This window comes from Panulirus ornatus, chromosome 63, assembly GCF_036320965.1.
Source record: "Panulirus ornatus isolate Po-2019 chromosome 63, ASM3632096v1, whole genome shotgun sequence".
In the NCBI taxonomy this organism is placed as follows: Eukaryota; Metazoa; Arthropoda; class Malacostraca; order Decapoda; family Palinuridae; genus Panulirus; species Panulirus ornatus.
Window position 1 is genome coordinate 12,673,236 of NC_092286.1, and position 23,113 is coordinate 12,696,348.

At 45.9% G+C, this 23,113-nt stretch overlaps 1 protein-coding gene across 1 annotated transcript in view; it reads right to left on the bottom strand.

Annotated features, from left to right (window-relative positions):
• Window positions 1-155, bottom strand: part of Egfr (epidermal growth factor receptor) — a 397,002-nt gene extending 396,847 nt beyond the window's left edge. The window contains exon 1 of the mRNA XM_071656716.1: window positions 119-155. Within this exon, the coding sequence (XP_071512817.1) occupies window positions 119-140 (22 nt within the window). The 5' untranslated portion in view covers window positions 141-155. The remainder of the gene's footprint in view (window positions 1-118) is intronic.
• Window positions 156-23,113: the final 22,958 nt, after the last annotated feature.

The window sequence follows — 23,113 nt, forward strand, 5'->3', positions numbered from 1 at the left end:
GCTTCAGCCTTAAGCTTCTCCTGTGCTTATCTGTATCTGATAAGCTGATTTAATTGAGAGGCAAATGGCCAAATACATATATTCGTTATAATGTCAACCAAACGAAATGTCGACTTACCTCTTAACAACAGCTTCTTCATACGCCCGACAACGAAGACACCCGTTTTCTTTTAAAAAAGAAAATATATCATCCGAGTAACGTACCTTGAAAGAGAAATAAAAATAAATTAGTTACATAACTAAGCCTCTTGTTAATAACCTTAGTTTGTCTTTATTCTACGTTCAGGATGCTTTACTTAAAAACAATCTGCTGTACGACATTACTAGCAATACCATGACGTCTGACGATAAGGTAAATCAAAACATGATCTAAGGGACACTACACTTGACTTTACCTTAGCTTAACCCCCCTTACCTTACCTTACCTTACTTACCTTACCTTACATTACCTTACGTTACCTTACCTTACATTACCTTATGTTACCTTACCTTACGTTAGCTTAACTTCCCTTACGTTACCTTACCTTACCTTACGTTAGCTTAACTTCCCTTACCCTGCCTTACTTTAACTTAGCTTATCTTACCCCTTACCTTACCCTACTTTACCTTATCTTAACAACGTACCCCTTCCCTTACCTTACCTTACCTTCCCTTAACCTACCTTACCTTACCTTACACCCCTCTATCCGTCGTATGCATTCCGTTCGCCTCTTACGTCATCGTACCCAACGCAGCAAAAACCCTCATTAGTGTGACCTTAAAGCACACACACACACACACACACACACACACACACACACACGTCAAACCGACCTCCCAAACTTATCAGAGCAATGACAAGCGAGCAGCCAAACACTACGTATTCAAAACACTTGTGAGAGTCTCCTGTGTCTCTTATTTCCCTCACGCTCCCATGACAAGATCCAGGCAACGTCATCCACATCCATCCATCATGTCATACCTCACTCACTCATCAGATGATTTTAAATGGCAGTAACTCGTGGAACGGAGATGGGAAGCCTGAGAGTGCATGAATTCTCCTGGGCCAGCCCTTTCCACGTCTCTCTCTCTCTCTCTCTCTCTCTCTCTCTCTCTCTCTCTCTCTCTCTCTCTCTCTCTCTCTCTTCCCTGTGGACTCATCCACATACATCCCACTTGGCGATGCTTGCCAGTTGATATACATCGAAGAGACGAAGCTAGGACGCCATTTGGTAAAAATGCGATCTCATCTATGAAGTATGAAAATAAAAAAAAAATAATACATATATATATATATATATATATATATATATATATATATATATATATATATATATATCCCTGGGGATAGGGGAGAAAGAATAATTCCCACGTGTTCCCTGCGTGTCGTAGAAGGCGACTAAAAGGGGAGGGAGCGGGGCTGCTGGAAATCCTCTCCTCTCATCATTTTTTTTTTTTCCCAAAAGAAAGAACAGAGAAGGGGGCCAGGTGAGGATATTACCTCAGAGGCCCAGTCCTCTGTTCTTGACGCTACCCCGCTAACGTGGGAAATGGCGAATAGTTTGAAAGAAAAAAGATATATATATATATATAAGAGTAAATGTGAATAAGAGCAAGGTTATTAGGTACAGTAGGGTTGAGGGTCAAGTCAATTGGGAGGTGAGTTTGAATGGAGAAAAACTGGAGGAAGTGAAGTGTTTTAGATATCTGGGAGTGGATCTGGCAGCGGATGGAACCATGGAAGCGGAAGTGGATCATAGGGTGGGGGAGGGGGCGAAAATTCTGGGGGCCTTGAAGAATGTGTGGAAGTCGAGAACATTATCTCGGAAAGCAAAAATGGGTATGTTTGAAGGAATAGTGGTTCCAACAATGTTGTATGGTTGCGAGGCGTGGGCTATGGAGAGAGTTGTGCGCAGGAGGATGGATGTGCTGGAAATGAGATGTTTGAGGACAATGTGTGGTGTGAGGTGGTTTGATCGAGTGAGTAACGTAAGGGTAAGAGAGATGTGTGGAAATAAAAAGAGCGTGGTTGAGAGAGCAGAAGAGGGTGTTTTGAAGTGGTTTGGGCACATGGAGAGGATGAGTGAGGAAAGATTGACCAAGAGGATATATGTGTCGGAGGTGGAGGGAGCAAGGAGAAGAGGGAGACCAAATTGGAGGTGGAAAGATGGAGTGAAAAAGATTTTGTGTGATCGGGGCCTGAACATGCAGGAGGGTGAAAGGAGGGCAAGGAATAGAGTGAATTGGAGCGATGTGGTATACCGGGGTTGACGTGCTGTCAGTGGATTGAATCAAGGCATGTGAAGCGTCTGGGGTAAACCATGGAAAGCTGTGTAGGTATGTATATTTGTGTGTGTGGACGTATGTATATACATGTGTATGTGGGGGGGGGGGGGTTGGGCCATTTCTTTCGTCTGTTTCCTTGCGCTACCTCGCAAACGCGGGAGACAGCGACAAAGTATAAAAAAAAAAAAATATATATATATATATATATATATATATATATATATATATATTATATCTTTTGCAGATCAGCAGATCGAGAGAGAGAGAGAGAGAGAGAGAGAGAGAGAGAGAGAGAGAGAGAGAGAGAGAGAGAGAGAGAGAGAGAGAGAGAGAGAGAGAGAGAGACACGCAACAAGCATCTCTACGCCGACCCTCATCGTCCTAACATCGGGTCTTGTGTGTGCGCGCGCCGGTACATCCTAATCTTAAGAGCTACGTCTCAAATCAATAATAATCATGGAAATAATCGAGGTACATTTAATGGTCAACAACGCAACGAGTCACTTAAGGGCCAGACCGGTCCCCCACACCGAGATGAGCTGAAGACCGCACTCAAGAACTACCCTGTTAGACATGTCTGCCATTGTAAGTATGATTCATACAGTCTGCTGTATACTTATACAATCCCAGGAGTTCAAAGGGGGGATGCATATCTATATCATTATATATATATATATATATATATATATATATATATATATATATATATATATATATATATATATATATATATATTATATCATTATATATACAAACATTAAATATTATCATTAGATATATGGTTCTAATACAAATCTCTTGTCTGGTATATAAATCAAGAGTGTTGAAGTGATGGCTGGAACCATTTTACACCTTGTGTGTCAGTAGATTGTAGACACCAGCCGCCCCAGGGAAGTACTACTGCCCTCCTGACGAAGGAGTGTTGAGGTGATGGCCGGAACCATCTTATACACCCTCCGTGTCAGTAGGTTGTGGACAGCAGCCACCCAGCGAAGTACTTCTCCCCTCCTGACACAGAAAACCATACTACAACACCAGCGTAGCGCTACCGGACTGCACCTGCTTGTGGTTTTACGCCGCGAGTATGAGAAGTCCCCTTATTGGAGGTTGTGTCACCGGAGTACAATCTCCTCGAAGAATCCTCATCCCTATGGAATCCCCATCCTTTCCCTGCTACTGACTGTAGCGCAATCTGATTGACCCTTCGAGAGAGAAGTCCTAAGATTATTCAATAATGATGACAATAAGTGAAGAAGAAGAAGAAGAAGAAGAAGAAGAAGAAGAAGAAGAAGGAGGAGGAGGAGGAGGAGGAGGAGGAGAAAAACATAGAATACGACCAAGCAAAACATTATCAACATCTGGGACGAGTGAACCTCGGACATTTGATGGGTCTACCAAGTGAGGAAGTTGAAGATCACACGATATTAACCTCATCGATCGACCAGCAAGCTAAGGTATGCGAACCTCACTGGAAAAAAACTCAAAATTCTTTTAAAAAATATCCATGATATACGTAAGGTAAGCTTCCAGGTATACGACCTTCACTGAAATAAGAGAAAAAAAAATATCTACGATATTCGTCAAGTACTTTGGTAAGTCAGGGTATGTGTACTTTAAAACCATCAATTGCAAGATTATTATACGCTTGGCAACGCTGGCCAACAACTTTTGAACTTCAAACTATCAATTTTTCAAAAAATTACGTCAGTGTTCGTATGTAACATATATCCTTAACACCTGTCTCTAAACTATGAACCATAAAAGAGAGGAAAATCATCCATAAATATCTTTCCACATCAAACTTTGAAGATAAAAACACAGATAACTCTCAGCGACTATGTTCGAGAGCGAAGGAAAATCCATCGTCGCCTGATTGTAGAGAACTCTGAAGGAAAAAAAAATATTAAATTACTCGATATATTTATGATCTCGGGGCGTAACACTTGTGGTATAATTAAATCAGCGCGAAAACTGAAGGGATGGAGGAATGGTCTTCCCCATTACCGCAAGGCTGGAAGTCCCGCCAAGGAAGTAGAGGAGACGGACCCTACGGCGCGGACGAAGACGAGCGCGCCAAAATCTCCGTCACAGATTAATCAGCTGATGAGGACTAATGGTACATCACTTCGATAACTACATCCCAAACTGGGGGATGGATGAGGAAGAACGGTGCCTAGAGGAGGGGTTAGAGGGAAGGGAGAGTCAATGGAGAAGGGAGAAGAGATATTAATTATTGTTAGTCTGTGTGGGTAATGGCGGTGGTGGTTTTGAGGGATTAAGAGGGACGTTATGATGAGCACTGGCAACCCTCTAGCGCTCAACACTACCAACGCTCACCCGTCCCGCGCTCAACACTACCGGCGCTCACCCATCCCGCGCTCAACACCACCAGCGCTCACCCGTCCCAGCAGTGAATGGTCTAATTTGTCTTACTATAATAGGACAATTTATGCTTCTTAAATCAAAATTATGATGATAGTCGATGTATCAAATGCTTGTTAATACGATGAATTATTAACATTTGTTACATTACAACTATGAGCGTTAATTATATATATATATATATATATATATATATATATATATATATATATATATATATATATATATATTAAATATATGAAGTACACAGCCTCGCTGCTCCTTTCACATCCTTAAATTCAACGTCACGAATTGAACAAAAGAAAAAAAATTCTTCCACACACTTTAAAAAAAATAAAAAATCACACCCTAAAGACGTCGATGCCACCTAATGTGGCCCATGAGCACGACGGTAACGACCCTTAACCACGACAAGTACGACCCTTTTGAGTACAACGGCACCATCCAAACGACCCCTTAGGTATAACAGCCTAAGGATTTAAATGACTCCCACACCCCCTTAAGGATACCGCTTAACGGTACACCTTAACCTCTCCATGGTACACTCATGAATCCTCTCTCTCTCTCTCTCTCTCTCTCTCTCTCTCTCTCTCTCTCTCTCTCTCTGTACCCTCAGCCAATTATGAACTCTTGTCTCCCTCCCAGCCACCGTACCTTCCACCACGTCGTCTTGCACACATCTTCAGTGGCTTTCGCGCTCTGTTGTTGTCGACTTCCTCACATGACACACACACACACATCTCTCTCTCTCTCTCTCTCTCTCTCTCTCTCTCGTATTTACGTAGTTCTTTCCATGATATAAATTCTCGCTACCTTGTTAGTCCCTGCTGCTTTATTGCCGACTTCATATTTTCTTTTTTTATCGACCTGCATCGAGGAGGCTTGAGATCACACAGACACAATTAAAGATGAGGAGAAAGTGATATCCAAATTTTCTTTATCTTTATTAGCTATGACGGTATGGGTGACTGAATGCCCTCATTAACCTTATATATACATATATATATATATATATATATATATATATATATATATATATATATATATATATCCCCTAGCCCAAGCCAGGTACCCAAACTATCGACCAAAGCTTAGGTGAGGATGAACAGCTGGGCCGACTGTGGACCGACATTGTAAACACAATCTCCACTAACTACACTTATTTCTTCTTCTTCGCCGCCTTAACCTTCAGTCTCTACAAGAACCAACCATCTCCCCTAAACAAGAGAACCTCCCTCGAAAAGTTTCAGCATCTTCCCCCCCATGACATTTATCAAAGCGGCTTACATTTTTTCCCTTCACCCTGTGATCTATGAAAGAAAACGGCATCATCTGCATACACAGGATGACTGACAGCTTCCATCGTGTGCCTCACGGGTCGTCAGCTCCGTCCCATCCCCCCAACAGCCCCCCTCCAAACAGCCACAATCACTCCATCTCTATTCTCCTCTCACGTCCTGCCCATCCACACAAACTATAAACAACTTCGGTGACATCACACCCACCCTGGTGTACCCCTGGATTTACGACCAACTCCTCAACTCTTATCGCCGTTTAACGTCACACGAGAAGCGCCTGATGAAGAAAGTCACTACCGACTGAAAACAAGCTGAATCTCCTGTGATAAATGAAAGAAATGGGTTTTCTCTCAATAGATCACAACAACTCATTATAATGCCAGCGGTTTCGAAGCAAACGAACATGAAAAATAAAAGGGGGTCTTTTCTAGATGCTTCTCTTACCTTACGGTGGATCGAGGAGGTAGGTATTCAGCCTCCACAGCTCAGTCTGGAGGACGTGCCATGCCTTACGTACACCTTGTGATGGTGTCGGAGGTCTTCTACCCCCACAGCTGGGTCTGGGACCTTACGTATACCTTACGATGGTTTCGGAGGTCTTCTACCCCAACAGCTGGGTCTGGGACCTTACCTTACCTTACGTATACCTTACGAGGGCTTCAGAGGTCCTCTACCCCCACAGCTGGGTCTGGGACCTTACCTTACCTTACGTATACCTTACGATGGTTTCGGAGGTCTTCTACCCCCACAGCTGGGTCTGGGACCTTACCTTACCTTACGTATACCTTACGATGGTTTCGGAGGTCTTCTACCCCCACAGCTGGGTCTGGGACCTTACCTTACCTTACGTATACCTTACGATGGTTTCGGAGGTCTTCTACCCCCACAGCTGGGTCTGGGACCTTACCTTACCTTACGTATACCTTACGATGGTTTCGGAGGTCTTCTACCCCCACAGCTGGGTCTGGGACCTTACCTTACCTTACGTATACCTTACGATGGTTTCGGAGGTCTTCTACCCCCACAGCTGGGTCTGGGACCTTACCTTACCTTACGTATACCTTACGATGGTTTCGGAGGTCTTCTACCCCCACAGTTGGGTCTGGGACCTTACCTTACCTTACGTATACCTTACGATGGTTTCGGAGGTCTTCTACCCCCACAGCTGGGTCTGGGACCTTACCTTACCTTACGTATACCTTACGATGGTTTCGGAGGTCTTCTACCCCCACAGCTGGGTCTGGGACCTTACCTTACCTTACGTATACCTTACGATGGTTTCGGAGGTCTTCTACCCCCACAGCTGGGTCTGGGACCTTACCTTACCTTACGTATACCTTACGATGGTTTCGGAGGTCTTCTACCCCCACAGCTGGGTCTGGGACCTTACCTTACCTTACGTATACCTTACGATGGTTTCGGAGGTCTTCTACCCCCACAGCTGGGTCTGGGACCTTACCTTACCTTACGTATACCTTACGATGGTTTCGGAGGTCTTCTACCCCCACAGTTGGGTCTGGGACCTTACCTTACCTTACGTATACCTTACGATGGTTTCGGAGGTCTTCTACCCCCACAGTTGGGTCTGGGACCTTACCTTACCTTACGTATACCTTACGATGGTTTCGGAGGTCTTCTACCCCCACAGCTGGGTCTGGGACCTTACCTTACCTTACGTATACCTTACGATGGTTTCGGAGGTCTTCTACCCCCACAGTTGGGTCTGGGACCTTACCTTACCTTACGTATACCTTACGATGGTTTCGGAGGTCTTCTACCCCCACAGCTGGGTCTGGGACCTTACCTTACCTTACGTATACCTTACGATGGTTTCGGAGGTCTTCTACCCCCACAGTTGGGTCTGGGACCTTACCTTACCTTACGTATACCTTACGATGGTTTCGGAGGTCTTCTACCCCCACAGCTGGGTCTGGGACCTTACCTTACCTTACGTATACCTTACGATGGTTTCGGAGGTCTTCTACCCCCACAGCTGGGTCTGGGACCTTACCTTACCTTACGTATACCTTACGATGGTTTGGGAGGTCTTCTACCCCCACAGCTGGGTCTGGGACCTTACGTATACCTTACGATGGTTTCGGAGGTCTTCTACCCCCACAGCTGGGTCTGGGACCTTACGTATACCTTACGATGGTTTCGGAGGTCTTCTACCCCCACAGCTGGGTCTGGGACCTTACCTTACCTTACGTATACCTTACGATGGTTTCGGAGGTCTTCTACCCCCACAGCTGGGTCTGGGACCTTACCTTACCTTACGTATACCTTACGATGGTTTCGGAGGTCTTCTACCCCCACAGCTGGGTCTGGGACCTTACCTTACCTTACGTATACCTTACGATGGTTTCGGAGGTCTTCTACCCCCACAGCTGGGTCTGGGACCTTACCTTACCTTACGTATACCTTACGATGGTTTCGGAGGTCTTCTACCCCCACAGCTGGGTCTGGGACCTTACCTTACCTTACGTATACCTTACGATGGTTTCGGAGGTCTTCTACCCCCACAGCTGGGTCTGGGACCTTACCTTACCTTACGTATACCTTACGATGGTTTCGGAGGTCTTCTACCCCCACAGCTGGGTCTGGGACCTTACCTTACCTTACGTATACCTTACGATGGTTTCGGAGGTCTTCTACCCCCACAGCTGGGTCTGGGACCTTACCTTACCTTACGTATACCTTACGATGGTTTCGGAGGTCTTCTACCCCCACAGTTGGGTCTGGGACCTTACCTTACCTTACGTATACCTTACGATGGTTTCGGAGGTCTTCTACCCCCACAGCTGGGTCTGGATGCTTCTTAACGTACACTGTTCACTTTTAATTTACCTGTGAAACCATTTCGGTAGATTTGTTTTACAGTTTTCTATGTTTGTTTGCCCTTTTTTTGGAGAAAATCATCATAGATGTCGCGTATCTCTTTTCCTGAAAGCCTTGCTAAATCCAGCCTACCATCTTCCTTGAAAAGGTGAGGGGTTGAAGTGTTGCCCCTCGCTGCAGAGGTCAACACAAACATCACGTAATCTTTCTCACTTCTCTTGTGTATTGTGATAGTTTGATGGCGTCCGGTATTCTGTGTAGCCTTGTCTCAAACCCAGCTGTGGGGGTAGAAGACCTCCGAAGCCATCGTAAGGTATACGTAGGGTAAGGTAAGGTCCCAGACCCAGCTGTAGTGGGTAGAAGACCTCCGAAACCATCGTAAGGCATACGTAAGGTAAGGTAAGGTCCCAGACCCAGCTGTAGTGGGTAGAAGACCTCCGAAACCATCGTAAGGTATACGTAAGGTAAGGTAAGGTCCCAGACCCAGCTGTAGTGGGTAGAAGACCTCCGAAACCATCGTAAGGCATACGTAAGGTAAGGTAAGGTCCCAGACCCAGCTGTAGTGGGTAGAAGACCTCCGAAACCATCGTAAAGCATACGTAAGGTAAGGTAAGGTTCCAGACCCAGCTGTGGGAGTAGAAGACCTCCGAAACCATCGCAAGGCATATGTAAGGTAAGGTAAGGTCCCAGACCCAGCTGTGGGGGTAGAAGACGTAAGGTAGAGTAAATTGTACCGTTTTAGAGAAACGTACTAATGAAGGTGTTCGTTGCATCCGTTCGTACATGATGACAACTACCAACGCTTCTCGACGGAGCACTTGCCAAGATACATGCACGTAAAAGAGCAACACAAAGCGCACCATTCACACTTGAGATTCGAAGTCACATTATCTCGGCGTTTACCTGTCAATGACCCCGGAGGTCTCCTACCCCTACACCTCGGACTGAAACCCCTACAGCTGGTGGGCTGGGTCGTTGATCGACCTAGTTGTTGGAGGCCGTGGCATGCAGGCCCACGTAACCACCACAGTTAAACCGGTGCACGTTTTTTTTTTTGCATCTGCTTACCCGGTTCCTCCTAAATGTCCATCTTCACCCCCAACTGTGTATCCGACAGTGTTTCTTAACGGTGTGCCGTCTCTGTGTCGGTGCTTATCGCTCATTTTTTGATTCCACTGGTAGTATCTTACAGACTTCAATGCCTTGTCGTGCCCCGATTGTACGTGTGCACACCGCGCCTTCCAGGAATTTTCCCCCTACGTGCAAATGGTAATGGATACCTCTCCCGTCTGGCTACACTGGAGAGAGTACAGCCTCTAGTGTTCCAGTCCTTCCTGCAATAAACTTGAGAAGAACTGGAACGGCAGAGAAGAGATAGTCAAGTATAGATGGTTTTGAATTGCTTAACGAGAGATTTTTTTTTTTTTTCCCTAGTGTTATGAAGGAAGGCATCTCTTCGATCGCTGCTGTGGTGGTGTTGGTGGTGGTGTGGTGTGGTGGTGGTATGGTGTGGTGTGGTGGTGGTATGGTGTGGTGTGGTGTGTTGGTGGAGGTGGTGGTTTGTTGGTGTTGGTGGTGGTGTCGAGGTGTGGTTGGTGGTGGTGTGGTGGGTAGACACCAGTGCTCTCGTCAACCATGGCTCCCGGTTCGAACTCTGCCAAAACATTTGCGAGCGGGTCAGGTGCATGTAGCCGATAATAATTTCTCTCTTGTAATACACATCAAGCAAAAGAAGAAAAAACGAGCTAGCTAAACGCACCGGGGGAGAGAGAGAGAGAGAGAGAGAGAGAGAGAGAGAGAGAGAGAGAGAGAGAGAGAGAGAGAGAGAGAGAGAGAGAGAGAGAACGCGTCGGTGCACACTCGAAAAAAAAAATATTGCATTAAATGCATTTAAGACATTCTGAAATATAGCCGAAGAAACCACCGCGTATTTCGGCCGCAACGCTAACAAACATCAACTCTTAAAACCCACAGGTAACGCGACAGGCAAATAGTTGGCCGTTAATAAAGTTAACGAACACGTTCTTGTAAGACGCCCGCAGAGACCGGCTTGAATATATGCGCAAATCCGGATTAATATTCAAGTCACTTGCGCGAACACTCACCAGGCTGCTCGATGGCTAGGTAAAGTGCGAGGGGTTCCAGCAGAGGAAGAGAAGGAAGGGAGGAGGAGGAAGAAAAAGAAGAGGAAGAGGATGAAAAAGGAGGAAAGGATGAGGAAAAAGAGGAGGTGAAGAGAGGAAGGACCAATGAAGACTTTTCCCAGAGCAGTAAAACGATGCACGACAAAATGCTATCGAGAGCTAACATCACAATACAAGAACGACAGGAACTCTAAGTTAGATGAATCTGGTGAACACACACACACAACACATTAACTTCCAGGTATCATAACAAACTTACAAATGGCCAAAGCAGCCAAGATGTGGTGGTCACGTAAGCCTACTGGTGAAAGTCTCCAACAGCCTGATTGAACAACACGACAGCCTGATCGCAGAGCGACCATTTTGACAAGAAGACCTCCGAAACCATCGTAAGGTATACGTAAGGTAAGGTAAGGTCCCAGACCCAGCTGTGGGGGTAGAAGACCTCCGAAACCATCGTAAGGTATACGTAAGGTAAGGTAAGGTCCCAGACCCAGCTGTGGGGAGAAGAAAACCTCCTATAAATATCCACATAGAGTACAGTTGACGAAAAGGAGTGCACTGGGGTATAGATCTATAACACCAAGCCCAAAACGTATCAAAAATACAGTTAAGTAGTACAGTTTCGGGTCACACCGAGCTTTGGAGACTAGCGACAATCCCCCACCTCCACCCCCATCCCCAAAAGATAATGAATAACTAGATGAATAAATAAACAAATAAATCCCGGGGGATAGGGGAGTAAGAATACTTTCCACGTATTCCCTGCGTGTAGTAGAAGGCGACTAAAAGGGAAGGGAGAGGGGGAATAAAGGGGAGGCTGGACGTCCTCCCCTCCAGTTTGCATTTTTCCAAAAGGAGGAACAGAGAAGGGGGCCAAGTGAGGATTTTTCCCTCTAAGGCTCAGTCCTCTGTTCTGAACGCGGGAAATGGTGAATATATATATATATATATATATGAGCTAGGCTAGGCCCTTAGCCTAGCGGTAGCATTCCCGCCTGTGGCACAGGGGTCCCGGGTTCGATCCTGGCTGTTGGAGGTTTGTATTTTCTATGAAGGTGCGCTTTCATATGCACTTTATATATATATATATATAAATGGGGAGGTGATAACAAGTAGCGGTGATGTGAGAAGGAGATGGAATGAGTATTTTGAAGGTTTGTTGAATGTGTCTGATGACAGAGTGGCAGATATAGGGTGTTTTGGTCGAGGTGGTGTGCAAAGTGAGAGGGTTAGGGAAAATGATTTGGTAAACAGAGAAGAGGTAGTAAAAGCTTTGCGGAAGATGAAAGCCGGCAAGGCAGCAGGTTTGGATGGTATTGCAGTGGAATTTATTAAGAAAGGGGGTGACTGTATTGTTGACTGGTTGGTAAGGTTATTTAATGTATGTATGACTCATGGTGAGGTGCCTGAGGATTGGCGGAATGCGTGCATAGTGCCATTGTACAAAGGCAAAGGGGATAAGAGTGAGTGCTCAAATTACAGAGGTATAAGTTTGTTGAGTATTCCTGGTAAATTATATGGGAGGGTATTGATTGAGAGGGTGAAGGCATGTACAGAGCATCAGATTGGGGAAGAGCAGTGCGGTTTTAGAAGTGGTAGAGGATGTGTGGATCAGGTGTTTGCTTTGAAGAATGTATGTGAGAAATACTTAGAAAAGCAAATGGATTTGTATGTAGCATTTATGGATCTGGAGAAGGCATATGATAGAGTTGATAGAGATGCTCTGTGGAAGGTATTAAGAATATATGGTGTGGGAGGCAAGTTGTTAGAAGCAGTGAAAAGTTTTTATCGAGGATGTAAGGCATGTGTACGTGTAGGAAGAGAGGAAAGTGATTGGTTCTCAGTGAATGTAGGTTTGCGGCAGGGGTGTGTGATGTCTCCATGGTTGTTTAATTTGTTTATGGATGGGGTTGTAAGGGAGGTAAATGCAAGAGTCCTGGAAAGAGGGGCAAGTATGAAGTCTGTTGGGGATGAGAGAGCTTGGGAAGTGAGTCAGTTGTTGTTCGCTGATGATACAGCGCTGGTGGCTGATTCATGTGAGAAACTGCAGAAGCTGGTGACTGAGTTTGGTAAAGTGTGTGGAAGAAGAAAGTTGAGAGTAAATGTGAATAAGAGCAAGGTTATTAGGTACAGTAGGGGTGAGGGTCAAGTCAATTGGGAGGTGAGTTTGAATGGAGAAAAACTGGAGGAAGTGAAGTGTTTTAGATATCTGGGAGTGGATCTGTCAGCGGATGGAACCATGGAAGCGGAAGTGGATCATAGGGTGGGGGAGGGGGCGAAAATTTTGGGAGCCTTGAAAAATGTGTGGAAGTCGAGAACACTATCTCGGAAAGCAAAAATGGGTATGTTTGAGGGAATAGTGGTTCCAACAATGTTGTATGGTTGCGAGGCGTGGGCTATGGATAGAGATGTGCGCAGGAGGATGGATGTGCTGGAAATGAGATGTTTGAGGACAATGTGTGGTGTGAGGTGGTTTGATCGAGTAAGTAACGTAAGGGTAAGAGAGATGTGTGGAAATAAAAAGAGCGTGGTTGAGAGAGCAGAAGAGGGTGTTTTGAAATGGTTTGGGCACATGGAGAGAATGAGTGAGGAGAGATTGACCAAGAGGATATATGTGTCGGAGGTGGTGGGAACGAGGAGAAGAGGGAGACCAAATTGGAGGTGGAAAGATGGAGTGAAAAAGATTTTGTGTGATCGGGGCCTGAACATGCAGGAGGGTGAAAGGAGGGCAAGAAATAGAGTAAATTGGAGTCATGTGGTATACAGGGGCTGACGTGCTGTCAGTGGATTGAAGCAAGGCATGTGAAGCGTCTGGGGTAAACCATGGAAAGCTGTGTAGGTATGTATATTTGCGTGTGTGGACGTGTGTATGTACATGTGTATGGGGGGGGGGGGTTGGGCCATTTCTTTCGTCTGTTTCCTTGCGCTACCTCGCAAACGCGGGAGACAGCGACAAAGTATAAAAAAAAAAAAAAAAAAAAAATATATATATATATATATATATATATATATATATATATATAACCAGAGGTAGTGCCTAAGCAATAATAAATCAAAGCCCAGAATTCAACAAGAATCGGGTTGTGCAGAACATAATGACATGAGCGTCGTCGTCTCCTCCAAGCCTCGCTATCGCAGCAGAGGCAAGTGCGATTTACACACGTTTCTCCACGCATGTCACGCAGTTACGACACCTGAGGAGATGAACGGGACAGATCCACTCGCTCTAAACCCATCAGGTTCCTGGATGAGACGTGCACATCACGAGGGATGAAGAACACGACTGTGGGGTAAGTCAACAAGAACGGAGGTCTGGGGAAAAAAAAAATGCAAAAAAAACACACAAAAGCCAAAAGATGAGGCCATAAATCAAGGAATAACAACTGAGATTCGGAAATAACATCCAGCCGGGATGACAGCCATGGAAGACTGTGTATCATACTACCTCGGAAAACCAGGCATGGAAAACTTTGTATCACTCCACCGCGGAAATCAAAAGGTGCCATGGCCAAGAAGAGAGAGAATGCCTTCAACATCAAGGGCCCAAGACTCTTCAACACCTTGCCATCTGCCATCAGAAACAGCAATAGGATATACTTAGTAGTGAGGGTCAAGAGTGCACTGGACAAGTACCTATGAAATGTACCAGGCTAGCCAGGCTGTGGGGGGTTATGAGAGCCTAAGGGCTGCGGCTTCCATCAGCTTGGTCGATCAAAGACTAAATCCAACAGCCATGGCCTACCCAGCCCAGACTGTGGAGGTAAAGAACCCCGAAGACTTCACCAGGTATTTACCAACAGAATCACAAACTATAAGGACCACAAACTATAAGGACCACAAAGTAAAAGGATCACAAACCATGAGGATCACAAACTAAAGGATTCGCAAACTATAAGGACCACAAAGTAAAAGGATCACAAACTATGAGGATCACAAACTAAAGGATTCGCAAACAATAAGGACCACAAACGAAAGGATTTGCAAACTATATGGATCACAAACCTAAAGGAATCACACGTTGTAAGGATCACTATCTAAAGGACTTACAAACCATAAAAATCACAAACTATAAGGAATCACAAACTATAAGGAATCACAAACAATAAGGATCACAAACTAAACATATAACGGACGCGAAGAAAAGACTACAATAAGTGAAAGAATCGTTGCCGAACACCACGTCAAATAAAAAAAAAGGGGATCTGAAGAGGTTTGGTTGCTTGGCGGCGGCGGTGACGGTGGTGGCGGCAGATCTGATCATCGGCTGGGTCCTCCTCCTCTCCCAACCCCATCGGCTTGCATAGCTCCCGCAGTATAAATATCCGAAGAGGTGTCCTGGCAACATAATCCTCGAGTTTATTGTGGCGATAGTCTTGCATCTGCATAATGGTCGAACACTGATGTGTTCTTATCTGAGGATTGTGTGTGTGTGTGTGTGTGTGTGTGTGTGTGTGTGTGTGTGTGTGTCTGTGTGTGTAAGAGAGAGAGAGAGAGTAGCTAGTATTCACAAGCACCTGCGACAAAACAGCCTTGTGCCAGTGCTAGAGAGAGAGAGATAGACAGATAGATAGAGAGATAGACAGATAAATAGACAGATAGATAGATAGATAGAGAGAAAGAGAGAGAGAGAGAGAGAGAGAGAGAGAGAGAGAGAGAGAGAGAGAGAGAGAGAGAGAGAGATGTAGTACCCACCTACTTACTAATATCTGGTTTGCTTCTAAATACTCTCAGTAGCTGCTACAGGTGTAGTTCCCCATTTTCTCTAGGTAAATCTAATGAATAATGTCTCCCATCTTCTTCGCTGTGTGGATCCTCGTCTATATTTGATTTCGTATTTTTTTTCAGCACATTTCCCGAGTACCATTCCGTGCGTGGTGATTCTGTGCCTTCTTTACCGAGATGTTTTCTGATCTAACACTTTATCCTTGATCTCTCTTCTCTGCCGGGCACAGATTACTGTGTAACTTTCCTGTTTAAAGAAAAAAAAGGAAAAAGGTCGTAAAGACAGAGTTCTTTCAACCTAAGTGTTCGAGAGAGAGAATCCATTAATCTTGCTTGTATAGAGTCTCTGCATTCTCCCTAAATTGCTCATTTCTCCAATTCTCTGACTTGGTGACCGCCCAACGCAGCAGTATTCAATCTTTTTTCCTTCTCCCTGTTGTGATACATGAAGGGTCTTCATCATTAGCTTTCTCTCCCTCTCTCTCTCTCGTTGGCGAAAGTTCTCATTATCAAACCACTCATTATTTTGGCTTGTGAGCGTTATCTCTTATCCGTGTGCTCCTCCACTTCAAGTGTCTCATTCATGATAACCCCAAGATCTTTGACGTTTTCTTCTAGGCTTCTAACGCCTCTCTCTCTCTCTCTCTCTCTCTCTCTCTCTCTCTCTCTCTCTCTCTCTCTCCCCACTCTCACTGTCTTCTCTTACCAAGCCTTTTGTTGAGAGACGCCTATATATATATATATATATATATATATATATATATATATATATATATATATATATATATATATATATATTATCATTTTGTTAACCGTTCTGTGTCATATCCTCAAATTTCTTTTCGTTCAATTTCATCAGGTTCATTTCTGCCCATTTGCAGATGATGATAAAAAAAAAAAGAGTCAATTCTTGCAGATTGTCTTTTGCCCTCTACCGACCCCTTGAGCCTTGTACGTACCCTCGTATCATCTGCAGAACAAATGAAATGCTCGTCCTACCTCACTCTCTTACCTACCGACCTCCTACTTCACGATCATCATTACAAACAGCAGCGGAGCTAATACCATTCCTTGAGGTACTCCTCCCTCCGAAAGACATGGGTGTCCACTGCTTCAAAGAATGAGTCCCAGTAGACACCACTTGGCGTTTTGAATTTAGTGAAAGACACATTTTTGATCTGTTTCCCCTTACTTTATTTTGACATCTTTTGTCCTGCTACTTTCTCTAGGAAAACTCTCTCTCTCTCTCTCTCTCTCTCTCTCTCTCTCTCTCTCTCTCTCTCTCTCTCTCTCTCTCTCTCTCTTTCTTTCTCCCTCTCTCTCTCTCCCTCTCTTTGTCAAATGATTTCAGAAAAATCTAAGGAGAAAAAAAAAGAGTGTCCGTTTTCCTCCCTCGTAATAATTGTTTCATACTGTCACTTCAGTAAATTAATATCTCTGTGGACTCCAATTCAGTACCAATCCACGCTGGCCTTCGTTAATCAGAGAGAGAGAGAGAGAGAGAGAGAGAGAGAGAGAGAGAGAGAGAGAGAGAGAGAGTAGAGGACTGTGAGACACAAGCCGGGGCAACAAGCGTGCAACAAACACATAGACACACAACCCTCCCACTCGGCTGTTAACCCCATCCCTCACCCGAAGACGACCGACGCTACTCCCATTTTCTACCACTAACCTCCCCCTTTCCACTGCTGAACTATTCCACTTCCTCCTGAAAACACCTTTTGCGACCCTTCCATCCTACGTCACACACACACACAAAAAAAACCCACCCACAAACTCCTTTTCTTTACATTTGCCATCTAGTTCAACAAAACAAAAAAAATTATAAACCCCAATACTCACCATTCAGCTAAGAGGTCTCTTCCCCCTCCTTCTACACACCTCCCTTCCTTCCTTTCTTCCTTCCTTCCTTCCCACTCTCCCTCCTGCTTTCCCACGACCGTGAGGGAGCGCGAGAGGTGTGTATACACCTCCCCCGCATCACTCATCGCGCCGCACGTCCGCCGTGGCGAGGCAGGGCCCGAGCCCCAGTGAAAAATGATCATCGTCATGCCAGGTTCCTGACAAGCGTGAAATCCGAACTCGTCGCGTGATGAGGGAGGAGGATGAGGAGGAGACAGAGAAGTGGGTACCACCCCGATGGTCGTATGGCGTTAGTTAAGGAAGGAGGAGGAAGAGGTAGGAGGAGGAGGCACCTCAGAAGGAGGAGAATGACACCTCAGGCAGTGGTGGGTGGAGATCGAAGGCTGTCATTCAAGAAGGCGGTGCGTGAGGAAGGACTTTCGAGTAATATGGTGGCTGGAGATCAAGGGAGCCTCGCGTTGAACGGACGTGCAAAAAAAAAAGGGACATAAGGACCCCTCATACTAGTCGCGGGGAGAGATGGAGACCCTCGTGAGAATGGACGTGGGATCAAGGACCTCCTAGTGGTCGTTAGGGGGAGGAGGAGAGTCAGGGGAGACCCTCACGTGAGTGGTCGTCGATCTGAGGATCTCATGCTGGTCGTGAGGAGAGGCAGAGAACCTCATAGTAGTCGTGAGGAGAGCCAGAGAACCTCATATCAGTCGTGAGGAGAGCCAGAGAACCTCATATCAGTCGTGAGGAGAGCCAGAGAACCTCATATCAGTCGTGAGGAGAGCCAGAGAACCTCATATTAGTCGTGAGGAGAGCCAGAGAACCTCATATTAGTCGTGAGGAGAGCCAGAGAACCTCATATTAGTCGTGAGGAGAGCCAGAGAACCTCATATTAGTCGTGAGGAGAGCCAGAGAACCTCATATTAGTCGTGAGGAGAGCCAGAGAACCTCATATTAGTCGTGAGGAGAGCCAGAGAACCTCATATTAGTCGTGAGGAGAGCCAGAGAACCTCATATTAGTCGTGAGGAGAGCCAGAGAACCTCATATTAGTCGTGAGGGAACTGAGGGCTTCGGGACATGGTGATATAGCAGGAGTTGTTGACGATAACCACAATCATCTCGTCGTTACCAGCTGATGCTAGTGCTTCTCCTCAAGGACTGGTGTAGCATCACCCTCTTAACATACCTTCTCCGTTTGAGCTGGTGGAGAGAGAGACGGGAGGTACCTTCCCCTCTACGTAGTCTTTCCCTTTAAATTCGCCTTAAAACTTAAGGACACGAAATCTTTATCCAGATCATAATAGACTTGGGGGATCAGAAGGTGCTCTGGTGTTTCCTTATGATCACTCAACTGAATCAAGTGGTCTATGAGTATTACTTTCTTCTTCATCTTCCCTCCATTAGCAACACCTTCCCTCCATCAACAACACCTTCCCTCCATTAGCTACACCTTCCCTCCACTAGGCACACCTTTCCTCCTTCAATCACACCTTCCCTCCCTCAGCCACACCTTCCCCCCCTCAGCCACACCTTCCCTCCCTCAGCCACATCTTCCCTCCCTTTCTCTCTTAGGTTTTCCTGTCACCAGTTTTCCTGCGAGTCCCCACCTATCCTGCCAGTCCCCACTTATCCTGCCAGTCAACAGGTATCCTATCAATCACCAGCTGTCCTACCAGTCACCACCAGCTGTCACAACACTCAACAGCTGGCCTGAGAGTCACCAGCTCTCTTGCAAGTCACCATGGCATCCAAGATTCATCAAGTGTCTTGCCCTTGTCTCATCTGAAACCTAGCTACCGGGTGGAGCTTGACCGCCAGCAAACAATCCCGCCTCACCCACACCACCCACTAGAGCAAGCACAAGCAGTCCCTCCCTAACCTCTCAGTCCTCCTAATGCCACACACCCCGTCTCCCAACCCTACCCACCCGCCCCAGCCAGCCAGCAAGTACGCAGGCAGGCAAGCACCAACTCACCCACAGGCGACAGCACAACAACAACAACAACAACAACAACAATAACACAGCGGAAGTGGACCGGTTTAAACGGGTTCTGTCGTCACTCAAGCCCTAAGGAGAAGGGTTGGGGAGAAGCAGACAACAGGGACCAGTCCTCACTCTCGTAACCCAAGATTGTCACCCTTAAATAAAGAGAGGTGCCAGAAAGATCAGACAGTGCGATAATCAGATGATGACTCCTTCGTGTGACCCTCTCGTGCTCAAAAGGGAAAAAAAAAGAAAGAAATAAGAAATATCTCGACTATGACAAATGCAGATAAGAACAAGCTGTCGGGGAGTGAACGTTAGGCAAGGTCATCGCTACCTGGGTGAGTGAGTTCTGAAGGCAAGAACACCGTCTTTATCAGTGTATGGAAGGAAGGAAAAACACCTCCTCTCTCATAGCACAAGCGATGCAACCGCCAGGTTGTATACGTGGCAACCAATAACATTGAACGCGATGGGGAAAAAAAGATACCTAAGCCTCACCTCCCTCCCTCCCTCCCTCACTCATCAACTGGCGGGCGATGGACACCGAAAAAGAAAAAAAAAATGAATAAACAGACGCTGCCAACAGCTCACAGTCTTTCACACTCTGGTGACACCTCCGTGAGCGAGATGGCGCTAGTTAACACATGGGTCGCAGGGGGGAATGTTGACGGTGGAGTGGCGACCATGAGCGTCGAACCCTGAGTCCTTGATTGCAATATGAATCTAAAGCTTCACATCTTCCTCACCCTCCCCCTTTGTGCTCCGCCACTACTCACAGGTGAGAGAGAGAGAGAGAGAGAGAGAGAGAGAGAGAGAGAGAGAGAGAGAGAGAGAGAGAGAGAGAGAGAGAGACAGACAGACAGACAGACTACAAGGTTCGCCGCTGCGTCAGAAGTCGTACTGCCATTATACTCGAGAATCAATATTTATGAAGCAACTCAAACATCGTCAGCATCATTAATCTCCATAAGCATATAATGCTGAGCCACGGCCCTGATCAGCAAAGCTGTTTAAGGCCGCGGCCAGCAGGTCCTATGTAACCTTCGTGACTAGGCTGTGTCAAGTCCGCTCTCGTAGCTTAACCATTCCACTCTTCCCTCACGCCTGTTTTCCTCCTCTGGCTCGCTCGTGATGTCCAAGATAAATTATCGACAGACAGGAGCCATTAGCAGTCTCAGGCCCCAGGATGTTCAAACAGAGATACTAAGTAATTAGCATAAGCATCAGCGGCAGTAACAGCCAATGGCGTTCTAACCCTTATCAGGACCTGGGACTTTGGGATGCTCTCCTGAGGGTTACAATTGGCGAGTCTTCGTCGCTTTACACTTAGTTATCTTCAGACCCGTGTTGAGCTCCGGACCCACGCGTACTTCTTTTCCCTTCGTCAGTAGCGGCGAGACACGAAGCCAGCCTCAACCAAACGTTAGGGCGTCGCTAACCTTTTTTGCATCTACTCGACTTCGGGTGAAATTATACCTTAACTTCGGCTTAGAACTTGAGTTCGGAGTCTATGAGCCAAGCGGCTTCAAAGTCTCCACAGTGAGGACACGACTTTGAGGATTCTTAGACCGTGGCACACATACAGTGGAGGCCAGAGCTATCAGTGCCATTAGTAAGACACAGGGCGAAGATGTTCTATAATCTTAGCGGGGAGACGGACGGGCCATCTGAAGTTAAACAAGGACCCTTGATTGGCTAAGACCTGACGAACCTTCAACACCATATTACCTGAGCGTCTATGGGAGCATATCATCCCGTATACCTGCCACTAGTTAATCAGTTACCTGTCTGTCTGCCAGTCTGTCTCTTCTTCTGTCTACCGGTATATATCACGCCTCTAGTTTACCGTCAGTTATACTTATAAGTAACAATGAGATGATTTCCCTGTCACATCTCTCTCTCTCTCTCTCTCTCTCTCTCTCTCTCTCTCTCTCTCTCTCTCTCTCTCTCTCTCTCTCTCTCTCTCGTGGACTCATTCCCCATACACCAAACCTCTTTCTCTCACTCCACCCCCGGCTTCTGATAGCTAGGTCCCTAACATCACCACCACTAGTACACCTGCAGCGTTTACAATGATGTATTCCGCGGGCGAGCAGCAAGCAAGCAGACAAGCAAGCAGGCTTTGGTCAGATGAGAAACCCATCTTCGAGCAGCTACAGCAGGAGCAGCGTCTCCGAGTTTCCCCCCACACCCAGCCGTGGCGACAGCCCGGCGCCACGCTCCACCACTTCGACTCGCGCCACAGACTGAGCCATCGCAGGTCAGCGTCTGCAGGTGAGACGTGCCACTGTGACTCACTCCTCTACGATGGTTTCGAGAGAGAGAGAAAAAAAAGGAAAGGTTCTGAGGAGGATAATAAAATACGAGAGGGAAGGGAGGGAGGATCATTCATAAACCATCAAGTACAATTGATGGACCTATTGTCTCGATCAGCGGTTTACCATCATCATGAATCCTTGATGCAAGAGCTGTCACAAACGCCGCGAAGAGGACTTCAGCCGCCGAGACTACTTTTAAATACAAGTGCCAGGTCCTGACTCCGAGGTTCCTCCTTAGTCTTGCCTGCCAAGTCCTTGGACGGTGGCAAAGTCTCTGGAAAGGCTATGACGCTAAATAATTCCTTTACCGGAATTATTCGTAACAGTCCGGACTTCCGTATTTCTACTGGATGGTGAGACTCAATATGAAGTGGATGTACTTGTGTCTATGCAACACAACATCCAGCTTATCAACTCTTGCATTGGAAATGGTTTTGAACTCTAATCCCCAGGATTTACATAACAATTTACCCGTTCCCCAACTAAGTTCCTTGTCACTGTAATTTCAAATCCATTTTACCTCACCCTCCTTAGCCTCCTTTTATGGCCTTAAGACTTTTTTTTTCAGTTTCATCCCCTGGCTTGTAAAGTTAATCTAGTAAAAAGTTAATAACTATAATTATCATCATAGTCATTAATCAATTCTAATCCTGATCCAAACGTAACTACAACATAAAATTAGTTATAACGCCATACCAAGCCTTACCTAACCCGCGAAGTTAGCAACAAGAACTACTATTGTATTAACTTCACAACATCCAACCGCGTAGCTCGTAACCAGAGCCATTGTAATAACCTAACCTTAATCCGTGTACATCATAACCACAGCTGCAGTAATAACCTAACCTTAACCCGTGTATCACATAACCAGAGCTGCTGGAATAAATCTGACCATTAACCCGAGTATCACACACCCACAGCTCCTGTGATATAATACCCTAACCTAACCTGAGTGGATCGTAACGAGAGCTACTATAATAAACCTTTAACTACATCTCATAACCAGAGCTACACGAATACTTAACCTAGCCTTAACCCCGGGTAGATCGTAACCAGATCTATTGCTCTAACCTAACCTAGCATTAACCCCGAGTAGATCGTAACCAGATCTACTGCTCTAACCTAACCTAGCCTTAACCCCGAGTAGATTGTAACCAGATCTATTGCTCTAACCTAACCTAGCCTTAACCCCGTGTAGATCGTAACCAGATCTACTGCTATAAACTAACCTAGCCTTAACCCCGAGTAGATCGTAACCAGATCTACTGCTATAAACTAACCTAGCCTTAACCCAAGTAGAT